The 23,141-nt window shown below is 40.8% G+C and overlaps 1 protein-coding gene across 1 annotated transcript in view; it reads right to left on the reverse strand.

The window, feature by feature from the left end:
• Positions 1–273: 273 nt before the first annotated feature.
• The window catches only part of LOC123755102 (ionotropic receptor 93a-like), a 158,574-nt gene continuing 135,706 nt past the window's right edge, over positions 274–23,141 (reverse strand). The window contains exon 7 of the mRNA XM_069332691.1: positions 274–709. Coding sequence (XP_069188792.1) covers positions 527–709 — 183 coding nt within the window. The 3' untranslated portion in view covers positions 274–526. The remainder of the gene's footprint in view (positions 710–23,141) is intronic.

Consider the following 23,141-nt stretch of genomic DNA (forward strand, 5'->3'; position numbering starts at 1 on the left):
ATATATTATATATATATATATATATATATATATATATATATTATATTACATAAAATGGTATTGTTTTAGTATGTCTAAGTCTTAATTAACAGTGCTAATCCTAAAGCAGGATAAAGACAATAATTGGCTTGCTTCCAAACTTTAATTCAAAGTAAAACATAAATTAAAAATGCAAAATAAATAGAATCGAACATAATTCCATGTTACAGTAATACAAAACATTTTGTAATAAACCAGCAGTAAACATATTTACTAAATGTAGTGCCTTCTGAGTAAACAAACATTTGTTTCATGGTTATAGGACTATTAAATTATATCCTCGTTTCTCAAAAGTAGCTGATACTCTAAAACAGTAAGATAAAGCCTGTGTGGGATGAAATTTAGAACACTAAAGCTGCTTATAGTCACTTGGTGAACCTCTGCATGAGAATGACTCATGACGGCAGGAGGGGAAAGTTCCATCTATATTATGTGAAAAATATACAGAAAAGTTCGAGGACAAAGACAAGGAGAGAGGAATAGAGGCCTATGACGAGTAGGTAGAAGGGAGCCTGCATGTGGTGAAGGGCGAGAGCCTGGTTCGTGGTGTGATCAGTCCGTCATGGGCCGCCGCTGGCCTATCCGACCCCTGCGACTCCTGTGCTCTCCTGCGACTCTCCTGCTTCGATCTCTCCAACATCTCCTCAATCCACTTGTTGTATAGTCCAGCCTGCAGATCCAGATTCGAATGATTGTTTCTCATATAAGAAATTATATTAATACTATTGTGATTTGATATTACACCATTGTAAATGATGTTGACCAGACCACACAATAGAAGGTGAGGAGACGACGACGTTTCGGTCCGTCTTGGACCATTCTCAAGTCGATAGTGACACAATCGACTTGAGAATGGTCCAGGACGGACCGAAATGTCGTCGTCCCTTCACCTTCTAGTGTTTGGTCTGGTCAACATACTTCAGCCACGTTAATGTGACTCATCGAATGCATGAGAATGATGCCAATATTTTCCTGTAAGTTAAAGGAAACACTATCGTTAGTGTACTCTGCGAACGTTTTCTGTGAGGAAAAGCTCTTGACAGTTTTTCCTGACAGACTACTGCTCCATGTATCACGTTTAGTAATGATCGTCACATATGAGTGTGAGATACTTATATACAATGTGTCTAATACTATGGTTCATATAGAAATATATGATATTAATAGTTATTCATTATGTGTTGCCCAAATTTGTTTGTCCATAATAATAGACATACATATATGTATTCACAAATGTACAGGTATATATATATATATATATATATATATATATATATATATATATATATATATATATATTATATATATATATATATATATATATATATATATAAGGGTATATATATATATATATATAAGGGTATAGAAGGGATATATATATATATATATATATCTATATATATATATATATATATATATATATATATATATATATATATATATATATATATATATATATATATATATATATATATTATATATATATATATATATAATATATATATATATATATATATATAATATATACCTGTTATATAACTAAATTTGGGCAACACATAATGAATAACTATTATAGTTGTCACAACTATATTCTACCCACTTCAAGACTCCGCTCCAATATAGAAGCATCAAAAAATATGGGCCAATAAAAATAGGCCTTCTGCAGTTACCTACCTTTAATACCTATTGTTTCGTGTTCTGTCTTGTGTAAAAAGTTTATTTTCACCTCATCCAAAACTATTGTAACATGTCACCTCACCCAAATGTAGGTATAAAAAACTCGAAGATATTTAAGCTCTATTCAGTTAAAGTTGTGTGTGTGTGTGTGTGTGTGTAAACTAAGTCTTTGAAAATGTAATAAGTTTTACGAAACGCGCTCAAGTGTCGCGTCAGACTAGAAATAAAAATGAATTTTGGAGAATTGATTTTTGAATTACCATCAACAGTGAAAAGAAACGTAAGAAAGATCGAGAAAATTCGTGTTAGAATTTTTAATCTTACTTTTTCGGTCATATTGCTAATTGATTAGCAATAACTATGATTACATATAACATAAATTATGACTTTTAATTTTATAATATTTATAAAATGTGTAGCAAAAGTTGTGAGGAAAATTTATTCGAGGTATTTATTATTTATGTTAGTAACTACAGTATATTATTTAATTTATTTATTTATAATTTCTATATTAATTTATTTTCCTACAATAGCGGACTGTATGATTGTATAGTGGACTGGCTGATTCTAAATTTCCCACAAGCAGCTTTCCTTGCAAGTTCGTGGGGTTTTAATTATATTAAACCGAATCAAATTTAATCAATTGTTATAAAATATCTAATAATGGTAAGTCTATAGAAGGTTAATAATGATAAATATTCCAGCTTAGCTGTTAAGAAGAATGTTGCCTGGGTAATAAGTAATTGACACATCCATGTCGCACAAGCTGAAACACTTATTGACCAGTCTGTATATACCGTCGTAGTTCTCATGAGTAGTGGTACCCAGAACACTGCTGGCCACCATAATGCCTACCACCCCACATGGAGTAGTGGTACCCAGAACACTGCAGGCCACCATAATGCCTACCACCCCACATGGAGTAGTGGTACCCAGAACACTGCAGGCCACCATGATGCCTACCACCCCACATGGAGTAGTGGTACTCAGAACACTGCTGGCCACCATAATGCCTACCACCCCACATGGAGTAGTGGTACCCAGAACACTGCAGGCCACCATAATGCCTACCATCCCACATGGAGTAGTGGTGATCATCCCCACCAGAAGCTCACAACCTATTACAACAAGGAACCAAAGTCCTCTATAGTAGCAGCACTACTAACTACATTAGTACAGTCTAATTTCTGAATTTAGTGCAATGTATCAAATGTCATCAGTTTACACAAGTCACAACATCTTGCATAGACTCAAAGTACTGTTGCAAGTGCTGTGCACTGGAATACTTCTGTAGTAGCTGCACCATTACTACATAAAAATGTCCGTGTTGTGACAGCCAACACTCAGCATTTCACAAGTTGTGCCCAGTCAGAGATCTCTTGTTGAGTTCTTCATACACTTCCTTGTCATTCTCTGTGTAACTGTTATCTCCTTTTTCTCCATCTCATCACTTGTTCCTTCACTGCTATTTTCTTCCCGATATGGCTGAGGAGTAGATTTGGTTAGGTCTTAGCTTTACTCACAATGTCATTTTCATACTTTCTCTCTGATTCTCTCCACACTCTGAGGTACTCATTTCTAGCCCTGTGTTATCTCTCCCTGCTCTCTGGTGTTCTGTCATTTATGTAGTTTTTCCATGTTTCCCTTACTCAATTGCTTCGTTACCATACATTCCTGAATAAACCATGAATTCTTATGTTCCTTTCCATTTTTCTCTTTTTGGGCCGGATAACACTGTTTGAAGCTTCCTGGCACTTCTGGGTGATATAATCCATCATATCCTGTACAGTTTTTTTCTGAGTTCTGTTTCCCATGGTATTCCCATTAGGAAGGTCCTCATCTCGTCATATTTTCCTCTTCGGTAATTCAGTCTTTTCCCTTCCAACACCATCCTTGGATAGGTTATCCCTACCTCTACCAGATACCCAGATGTCAGTACACTGTGGTCGCTCATTCCTACAGGAGATTCTAATTTAACTTCGCTTATTTCTGATTCATTCAAGGTGAATATCAAGTCGAGTCTAGCTGGTTCATCATTCCCTTTCATTCTTATGGGTTGCCAACATGTGAACATTCTTGACATGTTGGCTCAGAAAGTTCCTTGTTGTCACTTCCAAGAGTTTAGCTCTCCATTTATTTTCACATCCATGTGGGTCCCCATTCCCCCAGTCTATCTTTCCACTGTTGAAATCGCTCATGATTAAGAGTCTGGATCCATTCCTGCAGGAAACTGAAGCTACTATCTCTATTATATTATTGGTTGCCATGTTGTTTTTGTCGAACTCCTGTCATTTAGTGAAGGGTTGTAAATGACTGCTACTATTATCTTAAGTTCACCCATTGTCAGAGTTCCTGTTATGTATTGTCTGAATCCTTCACAGCCCGGAATCTCCCTCTCTTCAAAGCTCCAGTCCTTCCTCATCAGCAGGGCCACTCCTCCTCCTCCTCCTCCTCCTCCTCCTCCTCCTCCTCTCCCTTCTCTCTCTTTCCTAACTATATAGTAGTCCTTTGGAAACACAGCATTTGTTATGACTTCTAACAATTTTGTTTCTATGAGTTTTATTACATCTAGGTTTTCTACCTGCGCCCTTTCTGTCAGTTCATTTGCTTTGTTGGTAATTCCATCGATGTTTGAGTACATAGTCTTGAAGCTCACTTTCCTATATTCATTTTCACCCACCCTCCCCACTAGTGTACGAAGTCATTCCATGGGCAATGCTACTTGGGTAGGCTCATCCTCCAGTGGGGTAGTTACCAGGGGTTCTGGGTTCGACCATCTACCACTCTGTTTGTAAAAGAAAACTTTATAATATATTTTCCTTACCCTTTGTTTCCTTAGCTTGAATCTTGTTCGTGAAGTTGATCATTTAAGGAAATCACATTTTCAATTTGGTCGATTCAGGTCAGTATTTTGTAAGTAGTGATCGTATCTCCTCTTTTTCTTCTATCTTCTAACTTTGGCATGTTTACTCTAGTCTCTCCTCATAACTCGTATTTTTCAGTTCGGGGAGCCATTTTGCCGCATGCCATTCACCTTTCCAAGTTTATTTATTTGCTTCTTGAGATTTGGGCACCATACAACTGCTGCATATTCCAATTTTGGTCTCACAAAAGTCATAAACAGTTTTTTTAACAAGCCTGGAAAGTTGGAAAGCGAATCATACGCTCCTCTCACAATGTTCTTTATGTATTCCTCTAGCGACAGCTTACTATCCAAAACACCCCTTAGGTCTCATTCTTTATTAGAGTTCTGTAATTCCTTTTCTCATAAATTGTAAATTGTGTGTGTTCTATTTTTTCTGATTCCACATTCCATAACATGGCATTTGTTATCATTGAATTTTATTTGACGCTTTTCGCACCAAGCACTTATTTTATCTAGATCAATTTGAAGGGCAATATCATTATCTGTGTCTCCTTTCTTCCCCAGTATCTTAGCATCATCCGTAAACATGTTCATATAATTCTTTATTCCTTCTGGAAGATCGTTTATGTATTATGTTGGCGATGAACATTACTGGTGCAAGAACTGAGCCCTGTGGTATTACTCTAGTATACATTGTCTCTGATCACTATGCTCTTCTGTCTGACATTTAGAACAATTTTCATCCATGTCAGAAGTCTCCCTGTCATCCTCCAGCATGTTTCGAGTTTTCTAGAACTGCCTCTTGTGTGGGACTCATTTTTTTAGGTCCAGATAGACCTAAGTCTCGCTTCATGCAGGTCTGCGTTCAATCTCCGTCCGTCCCAGTGGTTGGGCACCATTTCTTTCCCCCATCCCATCCCAAATTCTTATTCTGACACCTTCCAGTGCTATAAAGGTCTAATGGCTTAGCGCTTTCTCTTCATAGTTCCCTTCCCTTCTGTGGATCTATCATAAACACTAAGAAGATTTGTTACGTTTGTTTGATTTGTTCAAAGATTTGTTCTTTGTTTGTCACTAAGATGTTTGTTATCTTCCTGTTCGAAAACCGCAGTGTCTGTCCGTTATCATGTCATTACTCTCTAAGTGTTCAACCTATTTGGTTTTAACTATTTTTTTCTAATGTTTTGACTACCACACTTGTTAATGATTAGGGGTTTATTATTTAGAGGTTCCTGTCGACTACCATTTTTATAGAGTAGTATTCTGTTTGCGTTTTTCCATATATCTGCTAAGATTCCTGTGCACAATAATGTTTGGAATATTAATTGGACTGGAATGCTCAGCTCAGTTGGCTTAGTGTCACCGCGGCCCGGTCTTCGACTTGGCCTCCACCCCCAGGAAGCAGTCGGTGACAGCTGAATAACCACCAGGTACCTATTTACTGCTAGGTAACAGGGGCATCAGGGTGAAAGAAACTCTGCCTATTGTTTCTCGCAGGCGCCCAGGATCGAACTCGGGACCACAGGATCATGCATCCAGTGTTCTGTCTGCTCAGCCACCGGCTCCCAGTGTCAGCTCCTGGGGTAGGGGGGTTTTCTATGCAGAGGAGGTGGTGGGGTTGCCCTCCCCTCTGGTGTTACTGGGTAGCTGATTGTGGGTTCCCCCTCACCTCTGGGGATGTTGTGTTGGGAGCTGTGATTTCCTGGTTTTTTGCCTCTTGCCCTACACTTCATCCTTGCTTCTGCCACCATGGCTCTCTCCTCCCTCGCCATGTCCCTCTGGAGGAATACTTTTTTTAATTCTCCCACATGTTACAGGTGGCTCTTTGTTCGAATATTCTCCTTTGTGTTTTCGTTTGCAAACACTATCTTTAATGCAGTGTCAGTCTTTATTGTAGCAGCCTAGCCTGAACACCTTCTCAATGCTATGCTCAGCCCCTTCCATCTCTAGTGCCTTCAGTATTTCATTCACTGCTGCTTTGTCCTTAAAATTCCACTTTGTCCTATTGAAGCCTTCCTGCTTTTTAATACCCACAGCTACCACTGATCTTTTTCCTTCCAGCAGCTGGCTAGTGGAGCGTGCCGATTCCTGTGAGGTGGCCACTTTCACGGTTACCTACATCACTGTGGACATTACTTCAGAGTTATTTTTTTTTTTGTAGCATTTCTGCAAATGTTGCTTTTATAGTGGTTTTCTCTTCCAATATACTTTTTCCACCTTCTCCTTAGATGATTATCTGAGTCTCAGCCTCAATTTTATTCTCTTTGAGGTTTTAATTTCTTCCTTGCTGCTGTCAGCTCTTTTTTCAGGTTGCTTATTTCATTCTTCATTTCCTGCATCTCACGTGTGTGTGTGTGTGTGTGTGTGTGTGTGTGTGTGTGTGTGTGTGTGTGTGTGTGTGTGTGTGTGTGTGTGTGTGTGTGTGTGTGTACTAACCTAGATGTTCTTGTAGGGTCGAGCTAGGCTCCTAGCCCCATCTTCCCAATGTTCTTAGAACGATGCAGAGACTCATTTATAATGATTTTATTGTATTTAAATTTACAATTTTGGAAGGAATTAGCTTCAACGATTGCTGCATCTAACCTGTTCCATATATTGACAGCTCTAACACAGAAAATGTGTTTCCTGATGTCTCTATGACTCATTTGAGTTTGTAGTTTCCATCTATAACCTCTATTTCTGCTGTTTCTAGTTATAAACAATGCTGCTTTGTCTACTTTCCTCCAGTGAAATAAGGTCCAGTTATGTGTCTTTCCTCTCAGCTCGGGAACGAGGTTCACTGCCTATCTTTAGATCTTTTCTCGTTTCTTTTCCAGTTTACACAATGTGTAACTGTAATCATCTAAACTATCCACGACCTTCATCATATTAACCATCTACAATACCCATACAATTCCCACGACCTTCAACACAATAACCATCTATACTACCCACGACCTTCACCACAGTAACCATCTACGCTACCAACGACCTTCATCACAGAAACCATCTACACTACCCGCGACCTTCAACACAATAACCCTCTATACTACGCACGACCTTCACCACAGTAACCATCTACACTACCAACGACCTTCATCACAGGAAATCATCAACATTACCAACGATCTACATCACAGTAACCATCTACACTACCCGCGACCTTCAACACAATAACCATCTATACTACCCACGACCTTCACCACAGTAACCATCTACACTACCCGCGACCTTCACCACAGTAACCATCTACACTACCAACGACCTTCATCACAGGAAACCATCTACACTACCAACGACCTTCATCACGGTAACCATCTACATTATGCACGACCTTCATCACGGTAACCAAGTACATCATGCACGACGTTCATCAAAGTAACCATCTTGTTATGATCCCAGGTAGCTCTAAAAGCGAGTCTATTTTGAGAGTTATACTGCAAGACCTGACCTAACTAGGAGGTCAAAGAAATATAGACATGAAGATACATATGTAAAACAATTGGTTAAATTTGACAGACAGTTTAAGAATATGGGCAGTGAACAAAAATAGAAATGAATGAGCTGACATGAGATGTGGAGAGTTTGCTGTAAGTGTGAGGCTCGCTTCTGGAGGGCTTTGACCCCCCTTGAGCACCAGACATCGTGAGGGGAATCCGCGCTCCGTGTGAGCTCCTGTTAGAGAGGAACCCCTAGTTGATATACCTTCAACAGGAAGGAAGCGTGCAGACGTTTTAACTGTGGAATCAAGCTGTGAACGTGTGGTCTCAAGTCCTGGACGGCAAGAAAAGTTTGAAGCCGCCCAGAAACATTTTCATGGGCCGTGGGAGCACCCTGGTCAGGCGCCATCGAGAGAGAGCCCCCTGCAGGAGACCTTATTGTGGTAAACCCAAATTTAACTGGTTAATAGTGATTGCCTGTAGTTGATCGTGTGCCTAGCGATCGTAGCACGTGCCTGTTGATATGTTAGGCATGTTTTGATAAGGCAGAAGGCCTGAATAAGTGAGTAGGGATAGAGGAACGTCCTGGAGGGCAGAGCGACATGCATCCCTTCCGAGCGCTGGCAGGTGACTGAGGAGACCTAGCTTCTGACAGAGGGGGATGCCCCTCAGAAGCAGGCAGAGGAACCACCCAGCGGATGGTGGAAGATGGACTCGTCCCAGATGGGGGAGTCCGTCCTCACAGCAAGTAGAAAGCAGAGAGATGTTGGGTGGAAACATTAATTGTGTGGTTTATTTTGTTGGTGTTTATAGGGAAACATTTTTATTGGCATGTAATTGAGTTGCAGGTTTGTCCTGAGGAAGAAGTTAATGGGAGTATTTTGAGGCCAGAGGAGAAGTTAATGAGTGGAACTTCAAGACCGGAGGAGTGGATATTGAACCCTGTGGAAGAGCAGAGCCCCATAGTGAGGAGGTGGATCTCAAACTGTGGGAAGAGGAGTAGTGAAGGGAAGATTCACGTCCTTCTGTGATACCAGTGGTGAAGCACAATTGCTGTTAAGGAAGACTTAATGGTGTAGCAGCTGGAAGAGTTGTGGAGGACCCTGGTAGATAATTCTAAGAGGGCCTGAAGGTGTTCAGGGTGAAGAGCCTCTGTTTGTAGAGAAGAGGTCCTTAGTAATTACTTATGGAGAGTCGGTAGAGCGTTTGAGTGTCATTGGCGTGCAAGACGCAGTGGAAGGTGGGTGACTAATTCTGTATCAAGGAATATTTATATTAATGTTTATAGTGTCACAGCCATAGACTAGATTTCCTTGTGTACATTCGTATATGTACACAAGGGATGCTCTCGGACACAAGTTCGAATCCTCGTCACGGCCTTGTGGATTTGTTCATTTGAATCATCACGCAGTTGTGATTTCTGTGTGTAATAAAGTTCGTGTTAATTTATGTATCTTCTAGGACTGATAGGGTGATTAGTTATCATTTACTTATGCTGAAACTTAGAGTTACAAATGTGGGCTGAATTACCTGCAGAGATATATACATATGTTCTAGGGCTGATAGTGCCGTAGAATATGACAAGATTTAACCCACCTAATGAGGTTGATAGCATAAGTGGCGAGCCAGGTGTTGGACTACCACTTGAGATAAGCAGCTGATAGAGTCCTGATGGGATTGGTTGCAACCTAATTGCAATATTAAAGAGTGTTGGGGTTATTATTGTATCTTGTGTATGTTTGTATATTTTCGCTGTATATTAAATGTTTATAACTATAAGGTGTTTTCCCTTGTCCTAGTGAGGCTTCCCAGAAAGTAGGAAAGAGAGAGAGAGAGAGAGAGAGAGAGAGAGAGAGAGAGAGAGAGAGAGAGAGAGAGAGAGAGAGAGAGAGAGAGAGAGAGAGAGAGAGAGAGAGAGAGAGAGAGAGAGAGAGAGAGAGAGAAGGAATCAAGAACCATGGCTGTGGACAAGTTAGTACAGAGTAATATCAAAGAAAAGGGGATTGAGGAGATCATACCACATAAGGTAGCCAGGAAGACAGACCAGAATCGGACTTCGTATGTGCTCGGTGTGGGATGGACTGCCACTCTCGGATTGGCCTCATCAGTCACACCAGACGCTGCACCAGGATTGACAACTAGGACGCAACTCCATAGTCTCCCGAGACTGAAGGATGCCTACTACCACATAAGGAGAGAGTGGGGAGTCATGGCAGCTCGAGTGGGTGTGTGCACGTGACAACGCGGCTAGTGTTGGAGCCACATTCCCTTCAACATCATAATAATCTACACTAACCATGACCTTCATCACAGTAATCATCTACACTAACCATGACCTTCATCACAGTAACCATCTACACTAACCATGACCTTCATCACAGTAACCATCTACACTAACCATGACCTTCATCACAGTAACTATCTACACTAACCATGACCTTCATCACAGTAACCATCTACACTAACCATGACCTTCATCACAGTAACCATCTACACTACAAACGACTTTCATCACAGTAACTGTTATGGCAACTATGAGTCGCAACCAGGTTCTTTGATTGTATAACCAAAATGATAGTATCCGCCCGCCAAGTCGGTAGTACGCATTCAAGAAAGTGGCTATGTAGTGCATAAAAAGAAAGGAGGGAATGAACAAAACACTGTTCCTTTCGTCAATGTATTAAATATCTTTCCACCACCGTTAAGTATATGTATGTACACCGTCACCATAAATAATATATAAAGAACCGATAGGCTATTTCTACACCTATGTACAATCCTTTCGCTCAGGATATCAAACGTGTTCACGTGCAGAGTTCATCAATCCCCAGTATTTCTTCACTGTCCAGTAGCGTTTCCAACTTTACTGGGAAGAACACCGGCGAGTTCACCTATACGTGGGCCAGCCCACTGACAGTGTCATGAGGTGCCTGTACCCCAACAACCGCTCTCCAACTACTCGCTGGTAGAGTACCTCAGCCACACTCTGAGCAGGGTCACAAACCAATACAGGGGTAGCGATCCCGTGGCAGCAGTCTCTCTAGCGACCAGCTAGCAGCACTGCTCAACAGGCACCACCCTGTCGTCAGTCTCTCCCCTAAGCCAGTCCCAAAGGTACGCTGAGCCTTGTCAACACTTAAGCACTTGCAGCTACCACACTGCTTTATCGGCGGCGGCTTACTTGGTCGTTTCCAGGACCATGTAGGGAGACTGTGGACTGTCCAAGATGAACTGCCGTCTCCAGTACCGCTGCCCTCAGACGTCACCTCTATGGACACAAAAACATCATCAATGACCTAGCCGATGCTGGCGAAACTAGGAAATACCACTAACCCACTGGGGAGTTGACTTTGTGCTCTGTAGCACACACTAGGTGGCGCTGGTCTTGATGCGTCACCTCACCAGAGGTCACTCACAACGACCCCTCTGGATGACCCAGGCAGGAATCATCAGCCATTTGCAAGAACTCGATAACCATCACCAGATGGCACTGTCCACAATAAGTACGATTCCGGGGCAGTTCGGGGGCAGACTCGAAGATGGCCATGGAATTGCTACTCTACCCCCTGATAAGGGTGACGAGTCCGTAACAGTAACCATCTACACTTCCCACGATTTTCATCACAGTAACCATCTACACTTCCATCGACTTTCATCACAGTAACCATTTTCGCTACCCACGCCCTTCATCACAGTAACTATTTACACTTCCCACGACCTTTATCACTGTAAATATCTATATTATCCACGACCTTCATCACTGTAACTATCTAAACTACCCACGACTTTTTACACTGTAACCATCTACACTACCCACGACCTTCATCACAGTAAATATTTGCACTTCCCACGACCTTCAACACAACCATCAAAACTACCTATGACCTTCATCATTGTAACCATCTACACTGCCTACGACCTATCTAAACTACCCACGACCTTTTTCACTGTTACCATCTACACTACCCATATATATATATATATATATATATATATATATATATATATATATATATATATATATATATATATATATATATATATATATATGTGTGTGTATATCACGAAAATAAACACGTGATTAAGAATGTGACAATGTCAGACCACGGAGGAAAAATTAAACAGGAAATTTCCTTAAGTACTTTCGTATATTAAATACATCTTCAGAAGGTCATTTTACAGATCGAGTGATGGGTATAAAATATAGATGTAATGTAATATAGATGTAATGTTTAGCTACGAAAACACTGTTGGTAAGCTATTAGTAAGGAACAGCCCTCGTAGTGATAATCGCGTCATTTATAAAATACCTTGTAAGGAATGTAATAAGTTCTATGTCGGGCAAACATTTAAAGATTTAAAATGTAGAATATCGCAACATAAATACTCTGTAAGACATGGCCAATTGTCTAATGCTTTGTTTGTGCATTTGTCAGAAAAAACTCACCAAATTGATTGGGAGAGTGCTTCTTCAATAACAAATTGTAAAAGCACCTATAACAGAAACATAATTGAATCTGCTTTGATACAGATCACCAAAGAAAGTAATTTGAATATTAGCAGTGGTCTATATAACTTAGATCCATTTCTAATAGATCAGCTAAAGGGCGATTTAAGTAGAATCATTGAAAAACATTTGTCTCACTAATTTATTGTATATATTTACCTCTTTATGTTATAATTACCTATGTATTATGCTTGTATGTCTGCTGTATCAGATGGGCCATTGGGCTACATCGGATGGGCCAATTGGGTGCATCTGATGGGCCAATGGGCCGTCTGCGTTGTCCAAGTATTGTACCTCACCTCTCTCCTGCCTATTTATACCCATCACTCGATCAGTAAAATGACCTTCTGAAGATGTATTTAATATACGAAAGTACTTAAGGAAATTTCCTGTTTAATTTTTCCTCCGTGGTCTGACATTGTCATATATATATATATATATATATATATATATATATATATATATATATATATATATATATATATATATATATGTCGTACCTAGTAGCCAGAATGCACTTCTCGGCCTACTATGCAAGGCCCGATTTGCCTAATAAGCCAAGTTTTCCTGAATTAATATATTTTCTCAATTTTTTTTCTTATGAAATGATAAAGCTACCCATTTCATTATGTATGAGGTCAGTTTTTTTTATTGGAGTTAAAATTAACGTAGATATATGACCGAACCTAACCAACCCTACCTAACCTAACCTAACCTATCTTTATAGGTTAGGTTAGGTTAGGTTAGGTAGCAGAAAAAGTTAGGTTAGGTTAGGTAGGTTAGGTAGTCGAAAAACAATTAATTCATGAAAACTTGGCTTATTAGGCAAATCGGGCCTTGCATAGTAGGCAGAGAAGTGCGTTCTGGCTACTAGGTACGACATATATATATATATATATATATATATATATATATATATATATATATATATATATATATATATATATATATATATATATATATACATATATATATATATATATATACATATATATATATATATATATATATATATATATATATATATATATATATATATATATATATATATATATATATATATATATATATATATATATATATATATATATATGTCGTACCTAGTAGCCAGAACTCACTTCTCAGCCTACTATGCAAGGCCCGATTTGCCTAATAAGCCAAGTTTTCATGAATAAATTGTTTTTCGACTACCTAACCTAACCTAACCTAACTTTTTTCGGCTACCTAACCTAACTTAACCTATAAAGATAGGTTAGGTTAGGTTAGGTAGGGTTGGTTAGGTTCGGTCATATATCTACGTTAATTTTAACTCCACTAAAAAAAATTGACCTCATACATAATGAAATGGGTAGCTTTATCATTTCATAAGAAAAAAATCGAGAAAATATATTAATTCTGGAAAACTTGGCTTATTAAGCAAATCGGGCCTTGCATAGTAGGCTGAGAAGTGCGTTCTGGCTACTAGGTACGACATATATATAAATATATATATATATATATATATGTCGTACCTAGTAGCCAGAACTCACTTTTTGCCCTACTATGCAGGCCCGATTTGCCTAATAAGCCAAGTTTTCCTGAATTAATATATTTTTTCTAATTTTTTTCTTATGAAATGATAACGCTACCCATTTCATTATGTATGAGGTCAATTTTTTTTTATTGGAGTTAAAATTAACGTAGATATATGACCGAACCTAACCAACCCTACCTAACCTAACCTAACCTATCTTTATAGGTTAGGTTTGGTTAGGTAGCCGAAAAAGTTAGGTTAGGTTAGGTTAGGTAGGTTAGGTAGTCGAAAAACAATTAATTCATGAAAACTTGGCTTATTAGGCAAATCGGGCCTTGCATAGTAGGCTGAGAAGTGCGTTCTGGCTCTGGCTACTAGGTACGACATATATATATATATATATATATAAGCCTATACTTGCATAAACCACAAGTGAAGATAAACAATCTTTGGACAACACCCACCAGTGGGACTCGAACCCAGAAAGCACAACTACCTTCCAGTAGCTGGCATAACTAGTATGCTTTAACCCACTACGCCATCAGACCTTACAAAAGAAGTAGATAGTTCGAGATATATATATCTCAAACATCTCTACCTCCCGAAGGCACCAGATGAGTGAGGGGTCAGTCTGCAATTTTCGTCAAGCCACTGTCAATGTGAGAGAACTCGTGTCCAGCTTATAAGCCTATACTTGCATAAACCACAAGTGAAGATAAACAATCTTTGGACAACACCCACCAGTGGGACTCGAACCCAGAAAGCACAACTACCTTCCAGTAGCTGGCATAACTAGTATGCTTTAACCCACTACGCCATCAGACCTTACAAAAGAAGTAGATAGTTCGAGATATATATATCTCAAACATCTCTACCTCCCGAAGGCACCAGATGAGTGAGGGGTCAGTCTGCAATTTTCGTCAAGCCACTGTCAATGTGAGAGAACTCGTGTCCAGCTTATAAGCCTATACTTGCATAAACCACAAGTGAAGATAAACAATCTTTGGACAACACCCACCAGTGGGACTCGAACCCAGAAAGCACAACTACCTTCCAGTAGCTGGCATAACTAGTATGCTTTAACCCACTACGCCATCAGACCTTACAAAAGAAGTAGATAGTTCGAGATATATATATCTCAAACATCTCTACCTCCCGAAGGCACCAGATGAGTGAGGGGTCAGTCTGCAATTTTCGTCAAGCCACTGTCAATGTGAGAGAACTCGTGTCCAGCTTATAAGCCTATACTTGCATAAACCACAAGTGAAGATAAACAATCTTTGGACAACACCCACCAGTGGGACTCGAACCCAGAAAGCACAACTACCTTCCAGTAGCTGGCATAACTAGTATGCTTTAACCCACTACGCCATCAGACCTTACAAAAGAAGTAGATAGTTCGAGATATATATATCTCAAACATCTCTACCTCCCGAAGGCACCAGATGAGTGAGGGGTCAGTCTGCAATTTTCGTCAAGCCACTGTCAATGTGAGAGAACTCGTGTCCAGCTTATAAGCCTATACTTGCATAAACCACAAGTGAAGATAAACAATCTTTGGACAACACCCACCAGTGGGACTCGAACCCAGAAAGCACAACTACCTTCCAGTAGCTGGCATAACTAGTATGCTTTAACCCACTACGCCATCAGACCTTACAAAAGAAGTAGATAGTTCGAGATATATATATCTCAAACATCTCTACCTCCCGAAGGCACCAGATGAGTGAGGGGTCAGTCTGCAATTTTCGTCAAGCCACTGTCAATGTGAGAGAACTCGTGTCCAGCTTATAAGCCTATACTTGCATAAACCACAAGTGAAGATAAACAATCTTTGGACAACACCCACCAGTGGGACTCGAACCCAGAAAGCACAACTACCTTCCAGTAGCTGGCATAACTAGTATGCTTTAACCCACTACGCCATCAGACCTTACAAAAGAAGTAGATAGTTCGAGATATATATATCGCAAACATCTCTACCTCCCGAAGGCACCAGATGAGTGAGGGGTCAGTCTGCAATTTTCGTCAAGCCACTGTCAATGTGAGAGAACTCGTGTCCAGCTTATAAGCCTATACTTGCATAAACCACAAGTGAAGATAAACAATCTTTGGACAACACCCACCAGTGGGACTCGAACCCAGAAAGCACAACTACCTTCCAGTAGCTGGAAGCCACATTGACAGTGGCTTGACGAAAATTGCAGACTGACCCCTCACTCATCTGGTGCCTTCGGGAGGTAGAGATGTTTGAGATATATATATCTCGAACTATCTACTTCTTTTGTAAGGTCTGATGGCGTAGTGGGTTAAAGCATACTAGTTATGCCAGCTACTGGAAGGTAGTTGTGCTTTCTGGGTTCGAGTCCCACTGGTGGGTGTTGTCCAAAGATTGTTTATCTTCACTTGTGGTTTATGCAAGTATAGGCTTATAAGCTGGACACGAGTTCTCTCACATTGACAGTGGCTTGACGAAAATTGCAGACTGACCCCTCACTCATCTGGTGCCTTCGGGAGGTAGAGATGTTTGAGATATATATATCTCGAACTATCTACTTCTTTTGTAAGGTCTGATGGCGTAGTGGGTTAAAGCATACTAGTTATGCCAGCTACTGGAAGGTAGTTGTGCTTTCTGGGTTCGAGTCCCACTGGTGGGTGTTGTCCAAAGATTGTTTATCTTCACTTGTGGTTTATGCAAGTATAGGCTTATAAGCTGGACACGAGTTCTCTCACATTGACAGTGGCTTGACGAAAATTGCAGACTGACCCCTCACTCATCTGGTGCCTTCGGGAGGTAGAGATGTTTGAGATATATATATCTCGAACTATCTACTTCTTTTGTAAGGTCTGATGGCGTAGTGGGTTAAAGCATACTAGTTATGCCAGCTACTGGAAGGTAGTTGTGCTTTCTGGGTTCGAGTCCCACTGGTGGGTGTTGTCCAAAGATTGTTTATCTTCACTTGTGGTTTATGCAAGTATAGGCTTATAAGCTGGACACGAGTTCTCTCACATTGACAGTGGCTTGACGAAAATTGCAGACTGACCCCTCACTCATCTGGTGCCTTCGGGAGGTAGAGATGTTTGAGATATATATATCTCGAACTATCTACTTCTTTTGTAAGGTCTGATGGCGTAGTGGGTTAAAGCATACTAGTTATGCCAGCTACTGGAAGGTAGTTGTGCTTTCTGGGTTCGAGTCCCACTGGTGGGTGTTGTCCAAAGATTGTTTATCTTCACTTGTGGTTTATGCAAGTATAGGCTTATAAGCTGGACACGAGTTCTCTCACATTGACAGTGGCTTGACGAAAATTGCAGACTGACCCCTCACTCATCTGGTGCCTTCGGGAGGTAGAGATGTTTGAGATATATATATCTCGAACTATCTACTTCTTTTGTAAGGTCTGATGGCGTAGTGGGTTAAAGCATACTAGTTATGCCAGCTACTGGAAGGTAGTTGTGCTTTCTGGGTTCGAGTCCCACTGGTGGGTGTTGTCCAAAGATTGTTTATCTTCACTTGTGGTTTATGCAAGTATAGGCTTATAAGCTGGACACGAGTTCTCTCACATTGACAGTGGCTTGACGAAAATTGCAGACTGACCCCTCACTCATCTGGTGCCTTCGGGAGGTAGAGATGTTTGAGATATATATATCTCGAACTATCTACTTCTTTTGTAAGGTCTGATGGCGTAGTGGGTTAAAGCATACTAGTTATGCCAGCTACTGGAAGGTAGTTGTGCTTTCTGGGTTCGAGTCCCACTGGTGGGTGTTGTCCAAAGATTGTTTATCTTCACTTGTGGTTTATGCAAGTATAGGCTTATAAGCTGGACACGAGTTCTCTCACATTGACAGTGGCTTGACGAAAATTGCAGACTGACCCCTCACTCATCTGGTGCCTTCGGGAGGTAGAGATGTTTGAGATATATATATCTCGAACTATCTACTTCTTTTGTAAGGTCTGATGGCGTAGTGGGTTAAAGCATACTAGTTATGCCAGCTACTGGAAGGTAGTTGTGCTTTCTGGGTTCGAGTCCCACTGGTGGGTGTTGTCCAAAGATTGTTTATCTTCACTTGTGGTTTATGCAAGTATAGGCTTATAAGCTGGACACGAGTTCTCTCACATTGACAGTGGCTTGACGAAAATTGCAGACTGACCCCTCACTCATCTGGTGCCTTCGGGAGGTAGAGATGTTTGAGATATATATATCTCGAACTATCTACTTCTTTTGTAAGGTCTGATGGCGTAGTGGGTTAAAGCATACTAGTTATGCCAGCTACTGGAAGGTAGTTGTGCTTTCTGGGTTCGAGTCCCACTGGTGGGTGTTGTCCAAAGATTGTTTATCTTCACTTGTGGTTTATGCAAGTATAGGCTTATAAGCTGGACACGAGTTCTCTCACATTGACAGTGGCTTGACGAAAATTGCAGACTGACCCCTCACTCATCTGGTGCCTTCGGGAGGTAGAGATGTTTGAGATATATATATCTCGAACTATCTACTTCTTTTGTAAGGTCTGATGGCGTAGTGGGTTAAAGCATACTAGTTATGCCAGCTACTGGAAGGTAGTTGTGCTTTCTGGGTTCGAGTCCCACTGGTGGGTGTTGTCCAAAGATTGTTTATCTTCACTTGTGGTTTATGCAAGTATAGGCTTATAAGCTGGACACGAGTTCTCTCACATTGACAGTGGCTTGACGAAAATTGCAGACTGACCCCTCACTCATCTGGTGCCTTCGGGAGGTAGAGATGTTTGAGATATATATATCTCGAACTATCTACTTCTTTTGTAAGGTCTGATGGCGTAGTGGGTTAAAGCATACTAGTTATGCCAGCTACTGGAAGGTAGTTGTGCTTTCTGGGTTCGAGTCCCACTGGTGGGTGTTGTCCAAAGATTGTTTATCTTCACTTGTGGTTTATGCAAGTATAGGCTTATAAGCTGGACACGAGTTCTCTCACATTGACAGTGGCTTGACGAAAATTGCAGACTGACCCCTCACTCATCTGGTGCCTTCGGGAGGTAGAGATGTTTGAGATATATATATCTCGAACTATCTACTTCTTTTGTAAGGTCTGATGGCGTAGTGGGTTAAAGCATACTAGTTATGCCAGCTACTGGAAGGTAGTTGTGCTTTCTGGGTTCGAGTCCCACTGGTGGGTGTTGTCCAAAGATTGTTTATCTTCACTTGTGGTTTATGCAAGTATAGGCTTATAAGCTGGACACGAGTTCTCTCACATTGACAGTGGCTTGACGAAAATTGCAGACTGACCCCTCACTCATCTGGTGCCTTCGGGAGGTAGAGATGTTTGAGATATATATATCTCGAACTATCTACTTCTTTTGTAAGGTCTGATGGCGTAGTGGGTTAAAGCATACTAGTTATGCCAGCTACTGGAAGGTAGTTGTGCTTTCTGGGTTCGAGTCCCACTGGTGGGTGTTGTCCAAAGATTGTTTATCTTCACTTGTGGTTTATGCAAGTATAGGCTTATAAGCTGGACACGAGTTCTCTCACATTGACAGTGGCTTGACGAAAATTGCAGACTGACCCCTCACTCATCTGGTGCCTTCGGGAGGTAGAGATGTTTGAGATATATATATCTCGAACTATCTACTTCTTTTGTAAGGTCTGATGGCGTAGTGGGTTAAAGCATACTAGTTATGCCAGCTACTGGAAGGTAGTTGTGCTTTCTGGGTTCGAGTCCCACTGGTGGGTGTTGTCCAAAGATTGTTTATCTTCACTTGTGGTTTATGCAAGTATAGGCTTATAAGCTGGACACGAGTTCTCTCACATTGACAGTGGCTTGACGAAAATTGCAGACTGACCCCTCACTCATCTGGTGCCTTCGGGAGGTAGAGATGTTTGAGATATATATATCTCGAACTATCTACTTCTTTTGTAAGGTCTGATGGCGTAGTGGGTTAAAGCATACTAGTTATGCCAGCTACTGGAAGGTAGTTGTGCTTTCTGGGTTCGAGTCCCACTGGTGGGTGTTGTCCAAAGATTGTTTATATATATATATATATATATATATATATATATATATATATATATATATATATATATATATATATATATATATATATATATATATATATATATATATATATATATTGTGACAATAATCTCCTTCAAGAGATTGAGCCTGCTCTTCCCTCCATAATCACGTCGTTGAAATTATATAATACTACTATGGAAGAAATGTACAACAACGACAACAACACCAGCAAGGCTTGCCAGGGTGAGCAAAACGTATGCAGCCAGACACCTGTTCGGACTCAAACCACCAAACTACATGTTGATCGCTACCAGCCCCGCTGATTGGTCGCCGGTCTGGCTGCACCTGCACTCGCCCCCCCATACTACTTGATGTCTGGGGTCGCCACGACCTCAGACCTCAGAATATTCGGTGCTCTCGTTGTCACCACTACTCCCGGCTAGACGCTAGCGTGTACTGAGAGAAGTGGTGGCTTAAAGCCAATATTCCAACACCTCCCATTTACTTTGTATTGCACTTCTTGTTATTTTTGCCTTAACGTAACTTTTCATTGTGTCATTTAATTATTCTTATTATTTTGATTGATTGATTTTATTATACGAATTTGTTTGTCCATTTTTTCATGTTTTGATTTATTTAACGTCATTAAAATTTCATTGTTAAAGTTTACTTGTGTTTTGTGTGTCTTCTCCTTACCTTACCACAGACGAAGTTCCAGTTTTTCTATTTTTTTTTTTATAACTATGTGACGAGGCCATACCCCTAGCCTTAAACAGCCGAACACCAACGCGTTACCGTCACAAGTTATATGGGGGCCTGTCCTAGGAGCTTCACTCAGGTACTGGTGCCAAGTGGTAATTTATGGTAAGCGTATTTAATTTTGTTAACGTAGCTTTACTATTTTTCATTCAATTTCATTTTTTATAAGGTGCGGTGTATTGTGCATTACGAGAGTAACATATAGTGAAGGTGAGACAACTTTGGATTACGTGGTGACTGTAGGCCTCAGTCATACTCTTAATTGGTCATCTCTCCCTCCTTGTTATTACTCGTGTTTACCATCTATGTCCCTTGAATATTTCTCATTCTGACAGATCATCATATTGGTACCCTGGTACTGTGGTCTGCCCCGGGTCAAGAGTACCCAATCTTCTGCAATCTGACTGTAGGAGGACAAAGAGGGCCATAGTTCCTCTAGCTCGAACTTTAGTTGCTGAATTGGGACCTCAGCAGCAGTTCTAGTCACCAGTTGACACCTCGCACCCCTACACGTCAGTCAGAGATGATGATACATACAACGGTAGGGAATTAGCTTATTTTTTCAGAGCACAAAAGTTCGCTAATTCTGTAAGTATCATATTAAATTCGGTGGGAAAACTTGCTTTATGTCCTATAGAGACTTGGCAAGGTATGCCTACATCCTTGGACTACCAATTTTACTTTTGAAGCATTTAAAACAGTTTCATTTGTTAGTAGGATTTTCTTGCCCTTATCCTCTTACATGAGTACCGGGTACAAGATTTCCTGCGCCTTTGATTTAATTTAATCATTTAACATCTTTTACTTAACTTTAATTGTTAAAGATCACACAGGATAGGTACCAGTTGCCACGTTGTCCTGTTTCTGACATTCATTATTGAATATTCGTGTACCTTTATTTGCTAATTTCACCATGTTTCGTCTCCAAACTTTCCGTGCAAATCCAGCAGGTGAAATAGGGACTTTAAGTCGTGCCAAGAGGACTGAATTACAAACTCTTGCACATGAGTATCAACTAGAAGTTCCCTACCAAGCCAACAAAAATGACCTACACAACCTGTTGCTGGATTACTATTTAGAGCAAGGTAAGATAGACTCTGAAACTTACTATATTGCAGAGAAAACTGACTTGGCAACGATGAAACTTAAACTAGAGCTGGCCAAGATTGAAGAACGAACAGCTGCCATACGGAGGGAAGAACAAGAACGAGAAATCACCCTCAGAGAACGCGAGGCCGCTTTGAGAAGAGACGAACAAGAACGCGAGGCTGCCTTGAGGAGAGAAGAACACGAACGTGGACTCGCCCTCCAGGAACGTGAGGTTGCACTACTCCAGGAGCGGGAACGAGTACAGCTTGAAACCAAACGACGCGAGTTGGAGATGCAACGCGAACATGACAAGCAACAAGCAACTCTGGCTCTAGTGTCGTCAACGTGAAATCGCCTTGGAAACTTCCCACTTCACTCAACGCCAACAAGCTACTGCCAATCTTCCCGTCAGTTTTAATATATCACATGCAAGTAAGTTAATGCCATCCTTTGTAGAAGCAGAAGTTGATGTGTTCTTTACCACCTTTGAAACCCTTGCTAATCAACTCAGTTGGCCTGTCGACCAATGGGCCACCCTTCACAGAGTCCATCTTACAGGTAGAGCTGCAGTCACACTCAGTACTTTGGCGTCTGAGAATGACTACTACACTCTGAAACAAGCAGTGTTAGACGCCTACCTACTTTCCACAGAAAGTTATAGAAGGAAATTCCGTGACCACCTGAAGGCAAGTACCACTACCTTCCTCGAGTTTGCTAACACGAAACGGAGGTATTTCATGAAATGGCTGGAAGCAGCACATGTCTCTACTTTTACAGAACTCGTCAACCTGATGCTTGTTGAAGAATTCTTGAGACGTGTGCCGCCTCCTGTCCGCCTCTACTTAGCAGATAAAGAAGAAACCGACTACCTGAAGTGTGCTAAGTCGGCTGACACTTACAGCCTCATCCACCGGCTGACACCTGAACCATCCTCCAGTAAGAAGTCGTGGTACAGTTACGAGAAGGTGAGCCCCGATCAAGCTGGTTCACAACTGTACTGCAAGTATTGTAGACTCTATGGACATACCATAGACAAGTGGTAAGTCTCAATACAAGGGAACCACTGACCAACAAAGACCCAAACCAACTCCTCCTAAGTCCGGTAAGCCTGTGATGAATGTTGGTGTTGATGTTAATGATCTTTCTCTTTTCAGTAACCACCTGTATACTGGAACTGTCTCTGCCAACGGTTCAAATCCGGAGGGACGTTTCAAATTGAAGATCTTGAGGGACACAGCGGCTCTTCAATCTATCATCTTGAAGTCGGCTGTGCCCAACATCGTCT

The sequence above is a fragment of the Procambarus clarkii genome, chromosome 28, assembly GCF_040958095.1.
Source record: "Procambarus clarkii isolate CNS0578487 chromosome 28, FALCON_Pclarkii_2.0, whole genome shotgun sequence".
In the NCBI taxonomy this organism is placed as follows: Eukaryota; Metazoa; Arthropoda; class Malacostraca; order Decapoda; family Cambaridae; genus Procambarus; species Procambarus clarkii.